The following is an 18,430-nucleotide window of genomic DNA, read 5'->3' on the forward strand; positions in this document are numbered from 1 at the left end:
AAATAGAGACAGTACGACATACATGTGCTTAAAATGAGTTTGATCACCTTAAGCAATCTAAACTGAATAAGATTAAATTAAAAATCGTAAAGTTTGCATCAAAATGAATTCACAATGAGGCAGGACCCTCACCATGACACGAACATACAAAAAACAAACAAACAAAATACACACATTTTTGCGTCAAACGAGTAAAATAACCTTCTACCAGTTACAAATACTACGATATTAATTTTGCACACATCAACACAGCCAGACATAAAAACTCCCATAAATTATAATGACTTAAAAGCTTTACATAATCGGTTGACACAAAAAAAGAAGTACCTATATAAAAAAAAAATAATTAAAATATGTTAAAATATTATTCTCGTAAAGCTGTAGGCCTTGTAAAAATCATTTTAAAACGTATATACGTTTGCTTAGTTTGAATGAATGCTGTTTCTTGGAAATTGGTATCCAATTTTTCAAGTATAAACACACGAATTATCACTTTTTTATTAGCCATTCCCCGGCTCCATCTTTATTCAAATTATCCTACTTCTTTGTCCGTCTTCCAAATAATATATAATGCAAAGATTCATGCACATCGCTTCAATAGTTATGACGAGAAAGACAGGAGCCGTGAAGGACAATTTTAAATTTCTGACGTTGATTGAGATTCAAATAGTGAAAGTTATTAGCCAATCGCCTAAAACAATCCCAAGTTTATACCTTACTATTTTATCGCACCTCAGTTCATCCTATCCCTTAGTCGCCTTTCACGACATCCATTGAAAAGAGACGGTTGTGAACCTACACTCTAATGGACCAATCAAAATATCGTATTGACATAATCAGTTCTACATTCTTACATGTTTTTTAATGTAGACAATGTGCATTCGTCCACGATTTAGATTTAAGAGATCTATATTTGTAAATTGACGTCCTATGAAAATGCTGCAGTGTAGTTTGTTCCGTCGCTGCTTCTACACATGCGCTTTGGAAGCGGTAGTAGTTATAATTAGATTTAAGTGATGTGACGTCAATAAGTGATACCTTGTATCCAATTTTGAAAATAAATCTATTCTATTCAAAACGTATGGTCCAACAACATTGGTTGACGTCAAATAAATCACTTAAAAACTAAGTTCACTGCCGCTTCCAAAGCGTCAGTGCAGAAGAAGCGGCAACAAACTGCACCGCGGCATTTTCTTCAACAATCACCAGCACAGCGGCGACTCGTGCGCACGTTACCTTGGCGGCGTGCTTGAGCCGCTGCATGTGCGCGTGCAGCGCGTGCTGGCCGGCGGCGGCGGCGGTGGCGGCGGCCAGGTCGCGCAGCGCGCCCGCCACGTCGCGCGCCGCGTGCAGCAGCAGCACCTGCGGCTCCGCGCTGCCCGACCCCAGCGACATGGCGCCCAGCTTCACCACTTCGCACAGGGACACTGGCCGCGGTAGAGGGGAGGGTTATAATTAATAATAATAAAAAAAATAAACCTTTATTTACTCCACAACAAGATGGCCTAAAAATATGTCGTAATACTTATTATCTCTGATAAATATACCTGTGGACAATAATCGTAGTGGAGATCTGGTGCCTACGCTAGGTGTCAAAAGAACCTGTATTGCAGGTCACCAGGTCCCACGCCCGGTATGACACAATAAGCGGTAACTATAAGTGATGAATTAATGAATATTATTGGATGAGAGACCAAAAGTGACTATAAAAGGTGGCGCATCGTCGTCGCCGCACGCAGTCGCTGAGCAACACTCGTCCCGCGCGGTCGTCACTCTGTCCGTTTAGATTTAGATTTTAAAACGTTGCGTTATTGTTTTCATATTTTGGCAATTATTTAGATTTGTCGTTAATTAATTAATGAGTTATGTCTATTTTGATCTAGGAGTCGTTATTTTGGTTGTCAAATCGTTTTGTAAGAAGCTTAGTAATTTGGTCGGGTAGTTTTTAAAAAGTAATTGTCTTGGTTAAAATTAACTTGTTTTGTAAGAAATTGTTTTAATTCCTTTAGGTTATTAAAATTGTCTTTTTAAAAAATCACTTCTGGTCTTATTTCCAAGATCAGAAGTGGGATAGTTCTCTCTAGCCCACATAATTTATTTCACTGGTTTTAGTTCGTTTTGTTTTTACAATTATTAATCTACCCTACACGGTATTTATCATAACGAGTGCGATTGTTTTGTATGTATGCTGTTGTCGTCGTTTTCGGTGAGTTTTTTTTTTTGTTATTACTTATTGGTGATTTATTGTTGTGACTTACTTCTTACATTTTTGTGTGGTGAATTTTTTTTTGTAAAAGTGTTAAAATTATTGGCTTTTGTCTGAATCGCTGTTAGTTAGAATGTCAGAACACGGGTCTGATCGTAATGTGAGTCGTCGTCGTGATAGTCGTAGCCCGCGTCATGACCGTGATCGACGCAATAGTCACAGCCAGCATGATAGGTACTGTGATCGATCTTCCGAGATGGAAACCTTATTGGCCCGTCTCAAAGCATTAGAAGAGCAGGTTAGGGTTTCTTCGCGATCCCACCGAACACCTTCCGTACCACCGTCATGTTCACGTGAACGGCGCCCATCGCCAACTCGGTCCACGCGTATGTTAGTTTCACCAAGCAGACGTGTGTCGCGAACACGAGATAGGGAACCGTCGCCTCCTCGCGATAGAAGTAGGAGACAATCACGGGATTGGCGAATGACTCCCACCGACAATCATGATCGTCGTCCACGTTCTAGAACTAGATCGCCACGTCATTCAGGACGTGTTTCAAATACCACTCGATCGACGCTGGAACATTCATCTGTTACCGACCGCATTGTAGACGCGATTCGTTCTATTAACTATGCGGGTAGGTCGAGTCAACATTTTTATATTTCCAATTTCGATCCAAATTTACATAATTTTGACGATTGGTGTGCGGAGGTAGATCGCGCAAAATCATGTAATAGATGGAGTGACTATGAATGTCTTGCGCGTATCGGTAATTGCCTTAAAGGTGATGCACGCTCTTGGTTAAACGAGTGGGTGTCAAGTGACCGTTCCTGGACAAACTTCAAAAAAGAATTCAAGCCGTTATGTCCAAAAACACCTGATATCGCCAATATTTTAGCTGAGGTCATTAATACTAACTCGGATAAGTACCCTACATATGCGGATTATGCGCGTCGTGCTTTACTTCGCTTACGTATTGTGCGAGGCCTTAGTGATGAGTTAATTTCAGCCATAATTATACGCGGAATTAGCGACCCCAATATTCGCGCAGCGGCAACTAATGCGAAACTGATACCAAATGACTTAATAGAATTTTTCTCGATTTATGTTAAGCCGGTTTGTTCAACAAAGAGTTCCTCTCGATCAGCTTCATTTAATGCCACCCAGAATAAACAAACTACGGATTCGTCACGGAAAAGAAGTAATAGTGACATTAAATGCTTTTCGTGTGGTCAGCTAGGACACAGACAGGCTAATTGTTTTAAGCGTTCTAAACCGGATCAGGCTTCAAGTAAACTGACTGCTACCACGAACGCCCCGTCTTCAAAACCTACTTTTGTGCCGACTAGATCTGAACCCTGTTCGTTCTGTAAGAAATCCGGTCACAGTGTTGAAACTTGTTTTGCCAAACAGAGGTCTGAAGCAACGAACAAGGATACGGTTAATTTCTGTAATGCTTTGGCTACTTCTACAAATAGTGACGTCGTAGTGGCGGTTATCCAAGATGTTCCTGTAGATATTTTGATAGATAGTGGTTCGACTATATCGCTCATGTCATCATCTTTGTTGAAGCATTTTAACTGTTCGGTTAAACCTGCTTTTAGAATATTAAAAGGATTGGGTAATCAGGAGGTAGAAAGTACATCTTATGTCCGGTTACCAATTGAGTTTGATGGCTTAACTCTCGAGGTAGATTTATTTTTTGTGCCGTCTCAATACATGAATACTCCGGTTATATTGGGCACAGATGTTTTAAATAGGGATGGTGTTAGGTATGTTCGTACCAAAAACTATCAGCGGCTTACGCGAGTTGAATGTAAATCGAACATGACAGTAGTTCAAGGTCTTATTTTACTGCGGAATGTTGTTGAAACGTTAACAAACGCCGGTTTTTTTTGATAAACTTGAAGTGTTCGTTTTCGCAACAGAAATTAAATACCTGGGATGGACAATTAGTGAAGGTCAGGTTAGGCCGAGACATGGTAAGATTATCGTAAAGGTTCCCTTTTGTCCCATGCTGACTATCTCAGTCGTAACCCCATTAACACAGTTACTGTTCAGAAGTCACTAAACTGGGCTCGCATCGCTCAGGCTTCCGATGAAGAGACCCGTTCTATTATGCAGGAGTTGGATGGACAATTGGATTCATCTCTGTACGTTGTAAAGAACGATATCTTGTATTTTAAACATACACCTACTGGTGACAATCCTAAATTATTTTGCTTCATTTCTAAAGGTCATAGATTGAGTTTGTTACGAATATTCCATGACGAACATGAACATCCTGGGGAAGATAAAACAGTTGACCTGATCATGAAGCACTTCTGGTTCCCAGGTTTGAGGACTTTTGCACTTAAATACGTAACGCACTGTTTGGTGTGCCTTTCACATAAAAAGGTAGCTCGTGCTCCTTTTCAACCCATTCACTCATGGGAAAAACCAGACGTGCCTCTTGAGACGGTTCATATGGATGTGATAGGACCCTTACCGGAAGCTGATGGTTACCGTAGGACATAGGACAACAAAATGTTCCGCTTTAAATCTGCTGGTTGGTATTGATGCGGCAACGCCACTCATCCGAAGTCTAATTCGTGATGTAGCTATTGAGGGTTCCAGTCCAAACAGGTAAGCTCTAAGGGAGATGAGTCGTCAGCGAGTGTCTGAACGTCTTCGCTCAAACCAGGAGGCTCAAGATAAGTATGTGAATAAAGGTCGCAAAGCACCTCGTGGCTTTGAATAAAACTCATTAGTTTTTGTGAGAAAACAGGCTCAAGCAACGGGGAAGTTGGACTCATGCATGCGAGGGCCTTATCGTGTGGTGAAGATCCTGCCTCAAGGGCGCTACGAGCTCCAGCTGTTGGCCGGCTCATATGGCAAGTCGACGCAGGCAGCTGCGGAATATATGATGCCGTGGCACAGAGAATGGACTCCTGATGTCTGTTCTGCTTTATTTAGCGGTGAGTGAATTTAATTATTTCGGCTTACCATAGATCTTGTGTGAAATATTATTTTTTTGAGACAAGCCTGTGCCGGGGCCTCTGTCTGTTTTAAAGATCAGTGATTTTAGAAAGCTTTTATTTAGTTATCGTTTTGGGTAGGTAAGAATGTTTGTGCTCCATGTAGTGAGTGCAATGGATGGTTGTGTTTATCTTTCTGTCTGGATAGCCTCTTTCTTGAAGTCCGTGTACTTAGATGAGCTATCTAGGCTGACGGATAGCATTTCCAGAATAAAGTGTGTTCAGTGTCCTGGAATGCTGTCTTGGAGTGCGCTCAGACATGCGATTCTGGTTTAAGGAACATGCTTGGTTATTGAGCTCGGACACTGTCTTGGAGTCGCTCAGACATGTGGTCCTGGAGCTCTGGTACTTGCAGGGCCATGCGGTGGCCTCTGACAAGTTGTGTTATATGTGTTGTGTTGTGGTAACTATTGTTTTGACTATACTGCCTATTATTAATTAAAAATGATGATTTAATGATTCATGTTGATGGTTTGGGTTGAAACATGCTTTTATGTGGAACTGATTCACACACGCAAAGTTATGTCTCACGTAAGTGTGCGTAGATCTCTAGCGAGTCGTGAGGCGGCACTCCCCCGACGGGAACTGCCCCGGGTGATCAGTACAGATTTCAGTTTGTTTTATATCCATTGTGCATAGGTTGGGAATTTATAGTATTGCAGCTACTTATTATTTTTAGATGTTTAAAAAAAAAGGAACATGTTTTTGTGCTGTTGTTTTCGTCTGTGCAGAGGCAGACCGCGAGAGTGAGGAGTCTGCGGTACCCGATGCTGATGAACCCCAACCTAGTACATCCGGGACACAGAGGTTGGCGCAAGGATCTCCTACGCCCTTCATGCCAATCTTGGATGAAGAAGCTTAAAAAGGGAGCCCGAGGACGGACTCCTGTCAGGAAAGGCCGTATTGGATGAGAGACCAAAAGTGACTATAAAAGGTGGCGCATCGTCGTCGCCGCACGCAGTCGCTGAGCAACACTCGTCCCGCGCGGTCGTCACTCTGTCCGTTTAGATTTAGATTTTAAAACGTTGCGTTATTGTTTTCATATTTTGGCAATTATTTAGATTTGTCGTTAATTAATTAATGAGTTATGTCTATTTTGATCTAGGAGTCGTTATTTTGGTTGTCAAATCGTTTTGTAAGAAGCTTAGTAATTTGGTCGGGTAGTTTTTAAAAAGTAATTGTCTTGGTTAAAATTAACTTGTTTTGTAAGAAATTGTTTTAATTCCTTTAGGTTATTAAAATTGTCTTTTTAAAAAATCACTTCTGGTCTTATTTCCAAGAATATATATATTATATATATATAAATAAATATCCTAGCCGTTCCAGCAAACGTTGTTTTGTAATATAAATACTTTTTGAGTAATTTATAGTTAAATAAAAATGTTAAGGGCGGACAACCCTTATCACATATATACCAGTACAGGTATGAAAAATAGATTTTGGCCGATTCTTTGCCCTACTCAATATGCTCACAAAATTTCATGAGAATAGGTTAAGCAGTTTCGGAGGAGTACGGACACAAACATTGTGATACGAGAATTTTATATATCCTTCTAATATTATAAATGCGAAAGTTTGTATGTCAGTATGGATGTTTGTTACCGTTTCACGCAAAAACTACTGAACCGATTACGATGAAATTTGGTATGTAGGTAGCTGAAGACCCAGAATAACATATAGACTACTTTTCATCTCGGAGTTCCCGCAGGATTATAACCCCGGTAGCATCCTCACCACTCTGGAGAGGAGCCCGGGGTGTGCCTTTGACCATGGATCCTGGATTGGGTGAGTCAGGTTTTCACACGAAGCGACTCACCTATAGTGTTGACGGCGCTGGTCGCAGCGTCAGCCAGCTGCTGCTGGGTACCGGCCGCTCCCCCCACCAGGGTCTTGGTGTCTTCCACCAGGGTTTTGGCAGTCTTCAGGATGCTCTCGCGGTGATCAGAGAAAGTGTCCGTTTCCTTTTCAGAGTGGAGAGTGCCTGATGAATTTAGAAAATACAATTAAAGGTTATATTCTAAACTTATATATTCTTTATTCTATTCTACTTTACACGTCTATATCCCTCGCGGGACAAGACAAGACAAGGCCGAGAGTTCTTTTGGAATAACATACATAAATGAAGTCACACGTCTATATCCCTCGCGGGGTAGACAGGGCCGGGAGTTCTTTTGAGATTATATACATACATTAAGTAACACGTTTATATCCCTCGCGGGGAAGACAGGGCCTAGAGTTTCGACAAGACTGAAATATCAAGTTCAGATGAACGGCTTCACAATGGCATTAAGATACAAACAATGACAGGTAGCTAGTTCATCACCTAAAAGAAGAATCCCAAGTTTATAAGCCTAACCCTTAGTCGCCGTTTACGACATCCATGTGAAAGAGAAAGTGTGGTCCTTTTCTTTCTATTTTTTTATTCGTACCAGAAACTACGGTTTAAGAACGTCACTGCATATATGTATATACGTCACAACTGAAAGTAAATAGAGTATTATTGTACAGGTCTACCACTTTTATAAGTTACATCGGCATTGTTCGACTGCGCAGAATAGTACAACCGACCGCCGAATCTGGCCGAATGAAAACTAATTAGTGAAATAACTAACTTATTGCTACTACATAGGATTTTAAATCCCAAAACAACAGGAGTCGTGTATCTCGCTCATTACCGACTACCGCGCTCCTGCGAACTCCAAACACGGCGCGTACGCAATCAGCCAATAGCGAACGGTTTTGATCCCGCGTTCAAACGGCGCACTACGATTGGCGCAGACATTTTCGCGCCATGACAAAAATTAATTTCTGCGCAGGTACATCGGTGTAACTTATTACAAATGGCGCACTGTGATTGGCGCAGATAATTTCTGCGCAGGTTTACACCGGTGTAACTCATTAAAGTGGTAAGTAGTACTGTAGACAAGACCGACCGGCGCTGGCGAACAGTATGGTGGTGTCGAGGTCGCCGATGATGGCGGCGATGGTGGCCGCCGCGTCGATGCAGGCCTGCGTGCCGCGCGAGCCCGCCTGCAGCGCGCCCAGCACCGACACCACCTGTACACACACACACACACACACATACATACATACAGTATCATCACGTCTATACCCCTCGCGCGGTAGACAGAGCCGGCAGTCTTCAAGACTGATAGCTCGATGATAGTGACACCGACACCACCTGCGGGTGTCCGTCCATACATACATACAATATCATCACGTCTATATAGACAGAGCCTACAGTCTTGAAAAGACCGATAGGCCGCGTTTAGCGGTTTGGCTCGATGATAGAATTGACACCGACACCACCTGCGGGTGGCTAGTCACACACACATACATACAATATAATCACGTCTATACCTCTTGCGGGGTAGACAGAGCTGACAGTCTTGAAAATACTGATAGGCCGCGTTCAGCTATTTGGCTTTAAGATAATAGAATTGTGATTCAAATAGTGACAGGTCGCCAGCCAAACGCTCGAAAGGAGAATCCCAAGTTAACAAACTCATCCTTTAGTCGCATTTTACGGCACGGACAGTTGTCATGTATGTTTATTATATTTTATTTTATATTTTGTGTAAGTATTAATATAAGTATTAACAAAGCCCCTGTCAGATCCCAACGGTCCACTGCTAGCCAATGCTTCAATACATTAAGTCCTCCAAATTGTTCTAATAATGTTGAAACAAAGAGACACGCACCTTGGCCGACACGGTCTTGGCAGCGTCGGCCACCGCCCGCTGGTGCTGCGGCACGGCCGACAGCCGGCACTGTCCGCCCGCCAGCACCAGCGACGAGGAAGCCTCGCCCAGCTCCACCACCGCCACGCGGATCCTGATACACCAACCAATAATTTATTTATTTATACATACATATGGTCACGTATATATCCGTTGCGGGGTAGACAGAGCCAACAGTCTTGAAAAGACTGATCGTCCACGTTCAGCTATTTGGCTTATTGATAGTATTGAGATGCAAATAGTGACAGGTTGCTAACCCAACGCCTAAAAAGAATCCCAAGTTTGGAAACCTATCCCTTAGTCGCCTTCTACGACATCCATGGGAAAGAGATAGAGTGTTGTTTATTCTTTTTTGTATTGGTGCCTGGAACCACACGGCAAACGAACGGCGCGTTCAAACAAACAAACTCCTCAGCTTTATAATATTAGTTATAAAAACATAGATTATAAAGAAATTTAGTGACATGTTACCTGTCAGACACGTCCGCGTTGGAGGTGGTGTGCGCGGCGCCCACGCTGTCCTGCGCCAGCTGCTCGTACCGCTGGCACAGCTCGTTGCCGAGCGCCACCAGGCGGCTGGGGTCCGTCGCTAGTATATATATATATATATATATATGTTACCTGTCAGACACGTCCGCGTTGGAGGTGGTGTGCGCGGCGCCCACGCTGTCCTGCGCCAGCTGCTCGTACCGCTGGCACAGCTCGTTGCCGAGCGCCACCAGGCGGCTGGGGTCCGTCGCTAGTATATATATATATATATATATATATATGTTACCTGTCAGACACGTCCGCGTTGGAGGTGGTGTGCGCGGCGCCCACGCTGTCCTGCGCCAGCTGCTCGTACCGCTGGCACAGCTCGTTGCCGAGCGCCACCAGGCGGCTGGGGTCCGTCGCCGACTTCGCTGTCTGTTCATAAATATATATAGACATATATAAATATACATGGTCATAAGTACCCGAAACCGCCGAGCTTGTATGAAGAGAGTTATGAATGTGGATGTAGCGAAGGAAGTGTGCAGAGATCGTGGCAAGTGGAAAGAGGTAGTCTCTGCCTACCCCTCCGGGAAAGAGGCGTGATATTATGTATGTATGTATATATTTGTAGGAAGTATAGTTATGATTTTAAGCCAAACAGCTGAACGTGGCCTTTTCAGTCATTTCAAGACTGTTGGCTGTGCCTACCCCGCAAGGGTTATAGACGTGACCATATGTATGTATGTATAAATGTTTATCACAAGAAACTCACCATATCAGCGGCCAAGCGCGCGATCTCTTTAGCGGCGCCCACCATGCGCGTCTGGTAATCGACGAACGAGTCGTTCTCATCGTAAGATTCCAACAGGGACATCCTGGTGACAAACAAACAAACAAACATACAGTCAGAAGAAGAATTGAACTGAGTATTTCAAAATGGGGGGTATCATTTTATTTGGAAATGTAGACATTATGAAAAAAGTGGGGAGTATTTCAAACTGAGTATTAAACAATACCATTTAATTCGGAAATGTAGACATTATGAAAAAAGAAAATAAAAAAAATTTAATTGATGGATATGTCAAAACATTGTCAATTGTAAAACCACATATCCTACTAATATTATAAATGCGAAAGTTTGTGACTATGTCAGTATGGATGTTTGTTACTCTTCCACACAAAAACTACTGAATCGATTACGATGAAATTTGGTATGCAGGTAGCTGAAGATCCAGAATAACATATAGGCTACTTTTTATCCCGAAGTTCCCGCGGGATTGATTCCACGCGGACGAAGTCTCGGGCGGCTTCTAGTAAATAATATTATAATAGTTTTCTCAGCTTCAAAACATCACTTACATAATTTGACCATAGACAAATCAACTAAAATAACGTTACAATTGACAAATGACGTCACACAACTCACCCGAGCGCGCGCAATTTCTCCATGACGTCACGCGTAAATAAACCGGGTCACCGGTCTTAGCACAAATCAGTTATATTTCAATAAGCTTGGAACGTAAACTTTATTTTAAGAGTGAAATTTTATATCTAATATTTTTATATTCATTATTTACTATTACTATATCTGACTGTACGTATTCTCAGATCTTTTAAACTTCACAACGGATATTGACGCGGTTTTATTTTGTAGATAGAGTGTATCAAGAGCAAGGTTTATATGTATAAATGCTATCCGTGCGAAACCGGAGCGGGTCGCTAGAGTATGATAATTTAGATAATTTAATCCTTCGGCCCCGTACCATGGCACGCGCTACGCCGTTTTTATAGCGCGATAAACTATCGCTGTCTCGTTTCACGTCATAATAAAAAGCGAGACACCTATTTTTACATGTCGTCGTCCAGTGACGTGCAAACATTAAACAATATTATTCAATTCTCAGTTTGTAAAGTAGACGTTGTTGAAGAAAATGCTGCAGTGCAGTTTGTTACCGCTTCTTCTGCACTGACGCTTTGGAAGCGGCTGTAAACTTAGTTTTAAGTAATTCATTTGACGTCAACCAATGTTGTGAAACCAAAAGATATGACAATAATTAAGTGATGTTGAAGTGTCCCATAAAAATTAATACATTTTTTTTATAATAATATATATGTTAAGCTGACAGTAAACATACATCAATGAAAACGTGTAATTTCGTCTTCAAATAGATACTGTTTACTAACAAAATACACTATTTATATTTCACACAAATGTTTTGAAAAGTTGTATCAACGTTTCTTTTTTACTGTGAAAACGTAATTACACAGCCCAAAATATGCGCACGCGCACTCAAGATGAACTGACACAATGCCACGCGTAATTCCCACGGGAACCAAGAAATATAATGGGCGAAAAAGTTAATATCGCATTGAAACACACGCGAAATCAACGATCGTTAGTAAACTGACCGCGTAACACTCGAAACATATTTCACGGATATAAATAACTAGCGATGCGACCCGGTTTCATATGGCAATGAACACTGTAGGCAACCTTCTTTATGTGCGCCATAGCAACGGTCGCCATGGTATTGTTAGTTAGAGAAGAATATCAGAGATTGTATTTATTGTAAAATATGTTTTTATTTTTCATTTTATTTTCATGATATAGTAGGTACTTTAAAATTTTGGAAATGGTATGACAACACCCAGAGGATGACATTATTAAGTGATATGAAGTATCACTTAATAAATTGTAATAAAAAATAAGTAATAGTAAATGAATAAAATTTTTGTTTTTTTTTTTAATTTGAATCTTTTTGAAGTTGCCTAGGAATGTGTAATTAGTCGAATCGGTAAGATTCGACTAATTGCACATTCCCACGCCATTAACATTGCATTAAGGTTCTCCAGCATTGTATTTACAGAATCATCCGGTTAAACAATTGGCTCTGTCTACCCCGTAAGGGATTTAAACGTTATATATGTTTTTTGTGTCCTTCATGGGATCTTTATACGCGCTTGTAAACGCCGGTCAAGGTTCCGCTCGAAAAACTCTATTAGATCATTGTACACTCTACGGTACATTAAATCAGTCATTGCAAATATCCTCTCTACCGCTTAAATAAGTCTACGTTGTATGGTTTAACATCGTGTTGGCTGTACAACGTATTGGCACGTCTCCAAATGCACTCAATGAATGATCTTGCGCGGGGTTATATGTAAACTAGCTTTAATCCGCTTCTTCGTCTGCGTAAATTTTGCGTATCTACAAAAAGCGCCGAATTGTAATTTAATTTTATCTAAGAAAAATGCTATTAAATTAACGCCACCTACAAAAAGCATCTCGTCATCATTGGATTTGAAAGAAACTTATTTTTTAATTATTAAGAAATATCGAAAAGACGTCTATACAAAAGTTGTTCAATCTGATGAGCATTTTCTGTAAGCGTATAAAAATCTCGAACACCTTATGCAGAACCATTATTGACATATTTGACACTAAAATATGTAAAAACAAAAGTGAGTATCACAAATGAGGACAGAGCACTGACCTGTGCTCCTGCAGCCGGCGCTGCGCGCGCGCCAGCTGCTCGAGCGCGGGCCGCACGGCGCCGCGCTCCGCGCTCAGCGCCAGCACGCGCGCGCGCAGCTCGCCCAGCGCCGCGCGCGCCGCCCCGCACTGCGCCGCCACCTCGCCGTGGCTGGCCACCGCCTGCACGCGCATATACACATACATTAATATAAATATTATAATCACTCTTCATGCAAGCTCGGCGGTTTCGGGTATACTAAGGATATACATACATGTCTCCCATTGGGGTAGGCAGACTATGGAATAGGCTTGTGTCAATTAACAACGAAACCAATGGATGAATGTTTCTAGGCGTAAATTGTAATATTTAAACGAGGAAACCCGAAATAATTCCACTTTAAATTTAAGATTATTGTTATTTTTACAAATTAAAATCAAATAAATTTCCCCCCGGTCCCCTCCGCTGTGAACGCCAATCAGAACGTATTACGTCACATGGTGATATGCGTCATTGTTGTTGTTAACGCTTGGTCAAATATTTAATTCAACAGCACAAGCAAGTTTGTTTATTTTCTATTAACTTTCTTCGCATTTTTTGGTTGACCGGAACACGTATGAATAATTTAGTCGAAGTTTTTATACTTGTATTTGTACACTGGGGCACTATACAGTTTTTAAAATACGAAGTTTCCATTTTTATTTAAACAAAACAACTTTTGCCGTAAGTGAACACAATCGCTTGCCACTACGTATGTGACGTCATTCACGACGCCATGACACTTTCTTGTGTTTTTACGTCAGATTAAAAATATTTGTTATAAACTTAAAATATGTGTTTTAAATATAATTTTTATCACGAAATATCGTATCACTAAAGTATCGAAATAAGCCATTCTTGAAATTTACGACACAGGCCCATTCCACTTGCTACGATGCTTACAGACCTCGCCCGCTTCCTCCACATTCAATACTCTTTTCATGCATATTCGACGATTACGGGTACTCCTAACTTCTCATAAAGGAATGTAATGTCCTATTTACTATATATATCTCGTACATTATCCCAAAACTCTTCTCTTTCTTTTTCAGTTTATTTGCCTATTTTTAGTAGCCTTTTACGACATCCATAGGAATTTTGCTTTACCCTACGGGGTTCATGTTGTACAGTAAAATCTCTTTATTCGCGGGGTATATGTTCCATAAATATGCCGCGAATACAGAAACCGTGAATACAGAATGGTAATTTATATGGGTTTATGGGGATACGTTCCTAGATCCTCTCCAAGGCGTAAACGATCAAGCATTTCTATTTTCACTTTAAGCGGTAACACTTGGGTTGCATTTTTTTAAACCGCGAATAGTGAAAACGCGAATGACGGAAGCGCGAATAGGGAGCTTTTACTGTACTCATTATATTTTTTGTGTCTATTGAAGTAATTAGAACTGAAATGTACAAAATGATCCTACTACTATTATAAAGGCGAAAGTTTGTATGGATGTATGGATGTTTGTTACTCTTTCACGCAAAAACTACTGAACCGATTACCATGAAATTTGGTATGTAGGTAGCTGAAGACCCAGAATAACACATAGGCTACTTTTTATCCCAGAGTTCCCGCGGGATTGATAGGGTTTCCATGCGGACGAAGTCGCGGGCGGCCTCTAGTATGCAATAAATGAATTGAAATTGAGATATGTTCTGGTCCTATTCTTTTTTTAACACATAAATAAAGTTACCATATTCTAATCAAAAGGATGAACCTATACAATCATCATCTCATCACCGGCAAGATATATGGAGTGATTCCATCCACACGGCACCTATCTCATACGTATTTATCCTTCAAAACACACTCAATCAATCAATTTTAATTTTCATTTAATTTAATTTTTCTGTATTCTTGCATGCCATGACTGGTTAAATGCGCGTAATGTATATGCTTTGTAACACCTATAATTGTACCGCATTTACATCAAAGTACCCGGTTGACCGAGCTTTGCTCGGTCAACCAGAGATGGCGCTGATATAGTTTCTTAAAACGCGGTTTTTAAAATGTTCATATATCTTGGGAACCGAGCTTCTCTCGAACCTAGGACCTTGATAAATCGATTCCTTGAGCCGAAAAGCCCCTAATCTGTAACTTTCATGAAAATCGTTGGAGCCGTTTCCGATATCCTGATTATATATAAACAAGAATTGCTCGTTTAAATATATAAGACACATACATACATACATATAATCACGTCTATATCCCTTGCGGGGTAGACAGAGCCAACAGTCTTTTAAAGACTGATAGGCCACGTCCAGCTATTTGGCTTTAAGATAGAAATATATAAGATAGATAAAGTATTTGTATCTGACCCTGGGGCTGCCGGCCGCTGTCTTGGCCGCTTGCACGAGGGACGTGAGCGTCTCCAGCACCGTCCTGGTGTGCTGCAGCAGGGACGACTGGCTGCTGTTCTCCGTCATGTTGGACACGGCGCCCACCGTGCCGTTCAGGAGGGGTTCGGCGTACGATATCTGTGTACAAAAAAGCATTCAATTAAATTGATATACAAAATTGAATAGAAAAAAATGTCGTAAAAGTCGACTAAGGGATAAGCTAATAAATTTCTTCTACGGGATTCTTCTTGTAGACGGCAGGCTAGAAACCTGTCACTATTTGAATCCCAATTCTGTAAAAGTGCCGTGTGGTTTCCGGCACCAATACAAAAAAGAATAGGACCACTCCATCTCTTTCCCATGGATCTTGTAAAAGGCGACTAAGGAGTAGGCTTATAAACTTTGGATTCTTTTTTAGGCGATGGGCTAGCAACCTGTCACTATTTGAATCTCAATTCTATCATTAAGCCAAAAAGCTGAACGTGGCCTAGTAGTCTTCTCAAGACTGTCGGCTCTGTCTACCCCGCGAGGGATATAGACGTGACTATATGTATGTATAGATATATCAATCGGTTCACCAGCTGCAGCACGGCGTGGCCCAGGTTCTCGGCCTGCCCGACGGCCGCCACCCTCAGCGGCTCCAGGCGTTCTTCCATCTCTGTCGCACTGTTCTCTATCTGCTCCATGTAACCTGAGGACAAATCATTATAAAAAATATGTTATTATTATGTATTTATGCGTATTTTTGTGTAGTATATGTATTATTGTGCCGTGTGGTTCACAGCACTAATAAAAAAAAGAATAGGACCACCTCCGTCTTTTCCCCATGGATATCGTAAAAGGCGACTAAGGGATAGGTATAGATAGGATAGGATGGGTTATGTTATAGTTATGGGTGACCATATGTATGTATGTATGTTATATGTATTATATATAGATATATATTCTGTATGCATTTTATTATGTTAAAACAATTATTTATTTATCTTGCTCTGCGCCAACGCCAATCTCCTGTTTGGTTTCCTTCCACCCAAAGGTTGACTGGAAGAGATTGCTTTAGCGATAAGCCCGCCTTTGGACAGTTGTGTGAAGTTGACGTTATTGAAGAAAATGCTCCAGCGCAGTTTGTTACCGCTTTTTCTGCACCGACGCTTTGGAAGCGGCAGTAAACTTAGTTTTAAATAATTTATTTGACGTCGACTATTGATGTGAAACCAAAAGATATGACAATTATTAAGTGATTTTAAATGTTCCATAACAATAAATAAAAAAATTGAATTTGAGTCCCAATTTATAAAAATTAACATTTATATAGATAGATCTATTGACACGTATTTAATCTCGTTCCATTACTCACTGAATTATCCCTTAATCGCCTTTACGACATCCATGGGCAACAGATGGAGCGGTCCTATTTTCTTTTCGATTAGTGCCGGGAACCACACGACCCTTTTTTTAAAATATTTTATTTAATTCTTAATTTCTCTATAATCATAATGAGATCGTAATTATCAATACTAATGACTGAACTGACCTTGCAACGTGTTCGACTTCTTGGGCGGCAGCTGCTGGCCGACCGCCTGTATGGACACGTGGTCCATCTGCCTCAGCAGGGTGGACAGAGTCTCCAGCGACGCGGCGCACTCCCTCTGGCCCGGCGCTTTCTCGCTGTTGACAAAAAAAATCAATTTAATTATTAACATTATAGGAATTCTAATTTATTAACTTATACTAGCGTTTTAATCTCAATTCTATCATTAAGCCAAATCTTTTCAAGACTATGGCTCTGTCTACCCCGCAAGGGATATAGACGTGACCATGTGTATGTATGTATGTATGTATGTAAATACTAGCGTTTTCAAGAGCGTCGGTAGACGAATGGGTAAGGTGTTTGGTTAAAATGCGTGATGCGTACAAAGGCACAGGTTCAAATCCCGCCTCGGCCATGTACCAATGACTATTTTCAAAGTTATGTACATTAGTTTGAATACTAACCGATAATTCGTGAGGAAACCTGCACATTTAAGCAACTAGATGTGTAACCATGATCGATCCAATACGGGTTAGGTTCCCCTGCAAAGGTTGCGGAGGTCAGACGGGAGTCGCTTCGTGTGAAAACCTGACTCACCCAATCCAGGATCCATGGTCAAAGGCGCACCCCGGGCTCCTCTCCAGAGAGGTGAGTATCATGAATGCAATAAAAAATGAACGTCTTTAGAAGTACCCGAAACCGCCGAGCTTGCATGAAGAGAGTTATGAATGTGGATGAAGCGAAGGAAATATGCAGAGATCGTGGCAAGTGGAAAGAGGTAGTCTCTGCCTACCCCTCCGGGAAAGAGGCGTGATTTTATGTATGCATGTATATATTTGTAGGAAGTATAGTTATTAAAGTTATTTAGTCATATTATTAGTATACATAAATACATACATACATATGATCACGTCTTTATCCCTAACGGGGTAGACAGAGCCAACAGTCTTGAAAAGACTGATAGGCCACGTTCAGCTATTTGGCTTAATGATAGAATTGAGATTCAAATAGTGACGGGTTGCTAGCCCATCGCCTAAAAGAAATCCCAAGTTTATAAGCCTATCCCTTAGTCGCCTTTTACGACATCCATGGGAACGAGATGGAGTGGTCCTATTCTTTTTTTTTTTTATTGGCGCCGGGAACCACACGGCAGTATGTAGCATTATTAGTATGTATGTATGAATGTCTTCTGTTGAGGTTGTACATGAAGTGTCTCACCGTATATTGTGGACGAGGGACTTGATGCTGTCGGAGACTGTCTTGCTGTGGGCGGCCAGCTGCTGCCACTGCGCCCTCTCCTGCGGGCTCAGGGCCAGGACCCTGGCCGACTCCAGCATGGCGCACGAACCGGAGATTATGTCCCTGTTGGCAAATTGTAATGTTTTGTTTCATTCGTTAAATATAAATATATACAGTACATTATAAACGTGATTGAATTAATGACGCCGTGCCGTGTGGTTCCCGGCACTAATACAAAAAATTAATAGGACCACTCCATCTCTTTCCCATGGATGTCGTAAAAGGCGACTAAATGATAGGCTTGCAAATTTGGGATTCCTTTTTAGGCGATGGGCTAGCAACCTATCACTATTTGAATCTCAAT

The 18,430-nt window shown here is 41.3% G+C and overlaps 1 protein-coding gene across 1 annotated transcript in view; it reads right to left on the bottom strand.

Annotated features, from left to right (window-relative positions):
• The window catches only part of LOC106131754 (talin-1), a 122,893-nt gene that overhangs the window by 23,556 nt on the left and 80,907 nt on the right, over positions 1–18,430 (bottom strand). The window contains exons 41-51 of the mRNA XM_060952654.1: positions 18,046–18,189; positions 16,831–16,964; positions 15,875–15,987; positions 15,276–15,434; positions 12,933–13,093; positions 10,211–10,313; positions 9,740–9,870; positions 8,926–9,058; positions 8,158–8,281; positions 7,041–7,205; positions 1,237–1,427 (exon numbers count right to left, since the gene is read on the bottom strand). Coding sequence (XP_060808637.1) covers positions 1,237–1,427; positions 7,041–7,205; positions 8,158–8,281; positions 8,926–9,058; positions 9,740–9,870; positions 10,211–10,313; positions 12,933–13,093; positions 15,276–15,434; positions 15,875–15,987; positions 16,831–16,964; positions 18,046–18,189 — 1,558 coding nt within the window. The remainder of the gene's footprint in view (positions 1–1,236; positions 1,428–7,040; positions 7,206–8,157; positions 8,282–8,925; positions 9,059–9,739; positions 9,871–10,210; positions 10,314–12,932; positions 13,094–15,275; positions 15,435–15,874; positions 15,988–16,830; positions 16,965–18,045; positions 18,190–18,430) is intronic.

Source organism: Amyelois transitella, chromosome 29, assembly GCF_032362555.1.
Source record: "Amyelois transitella isolate CPQ chromosome 29, ilAmyTran1.1, whole genome shotgun sequence".
In the NCBI taxonomy this organism is placed as follows: Eukaryota; Metazoa; Arthropoda; class Insecta; order Lepidoptera; family Pyralidae; genus Amyelois; species Amyelois transitella.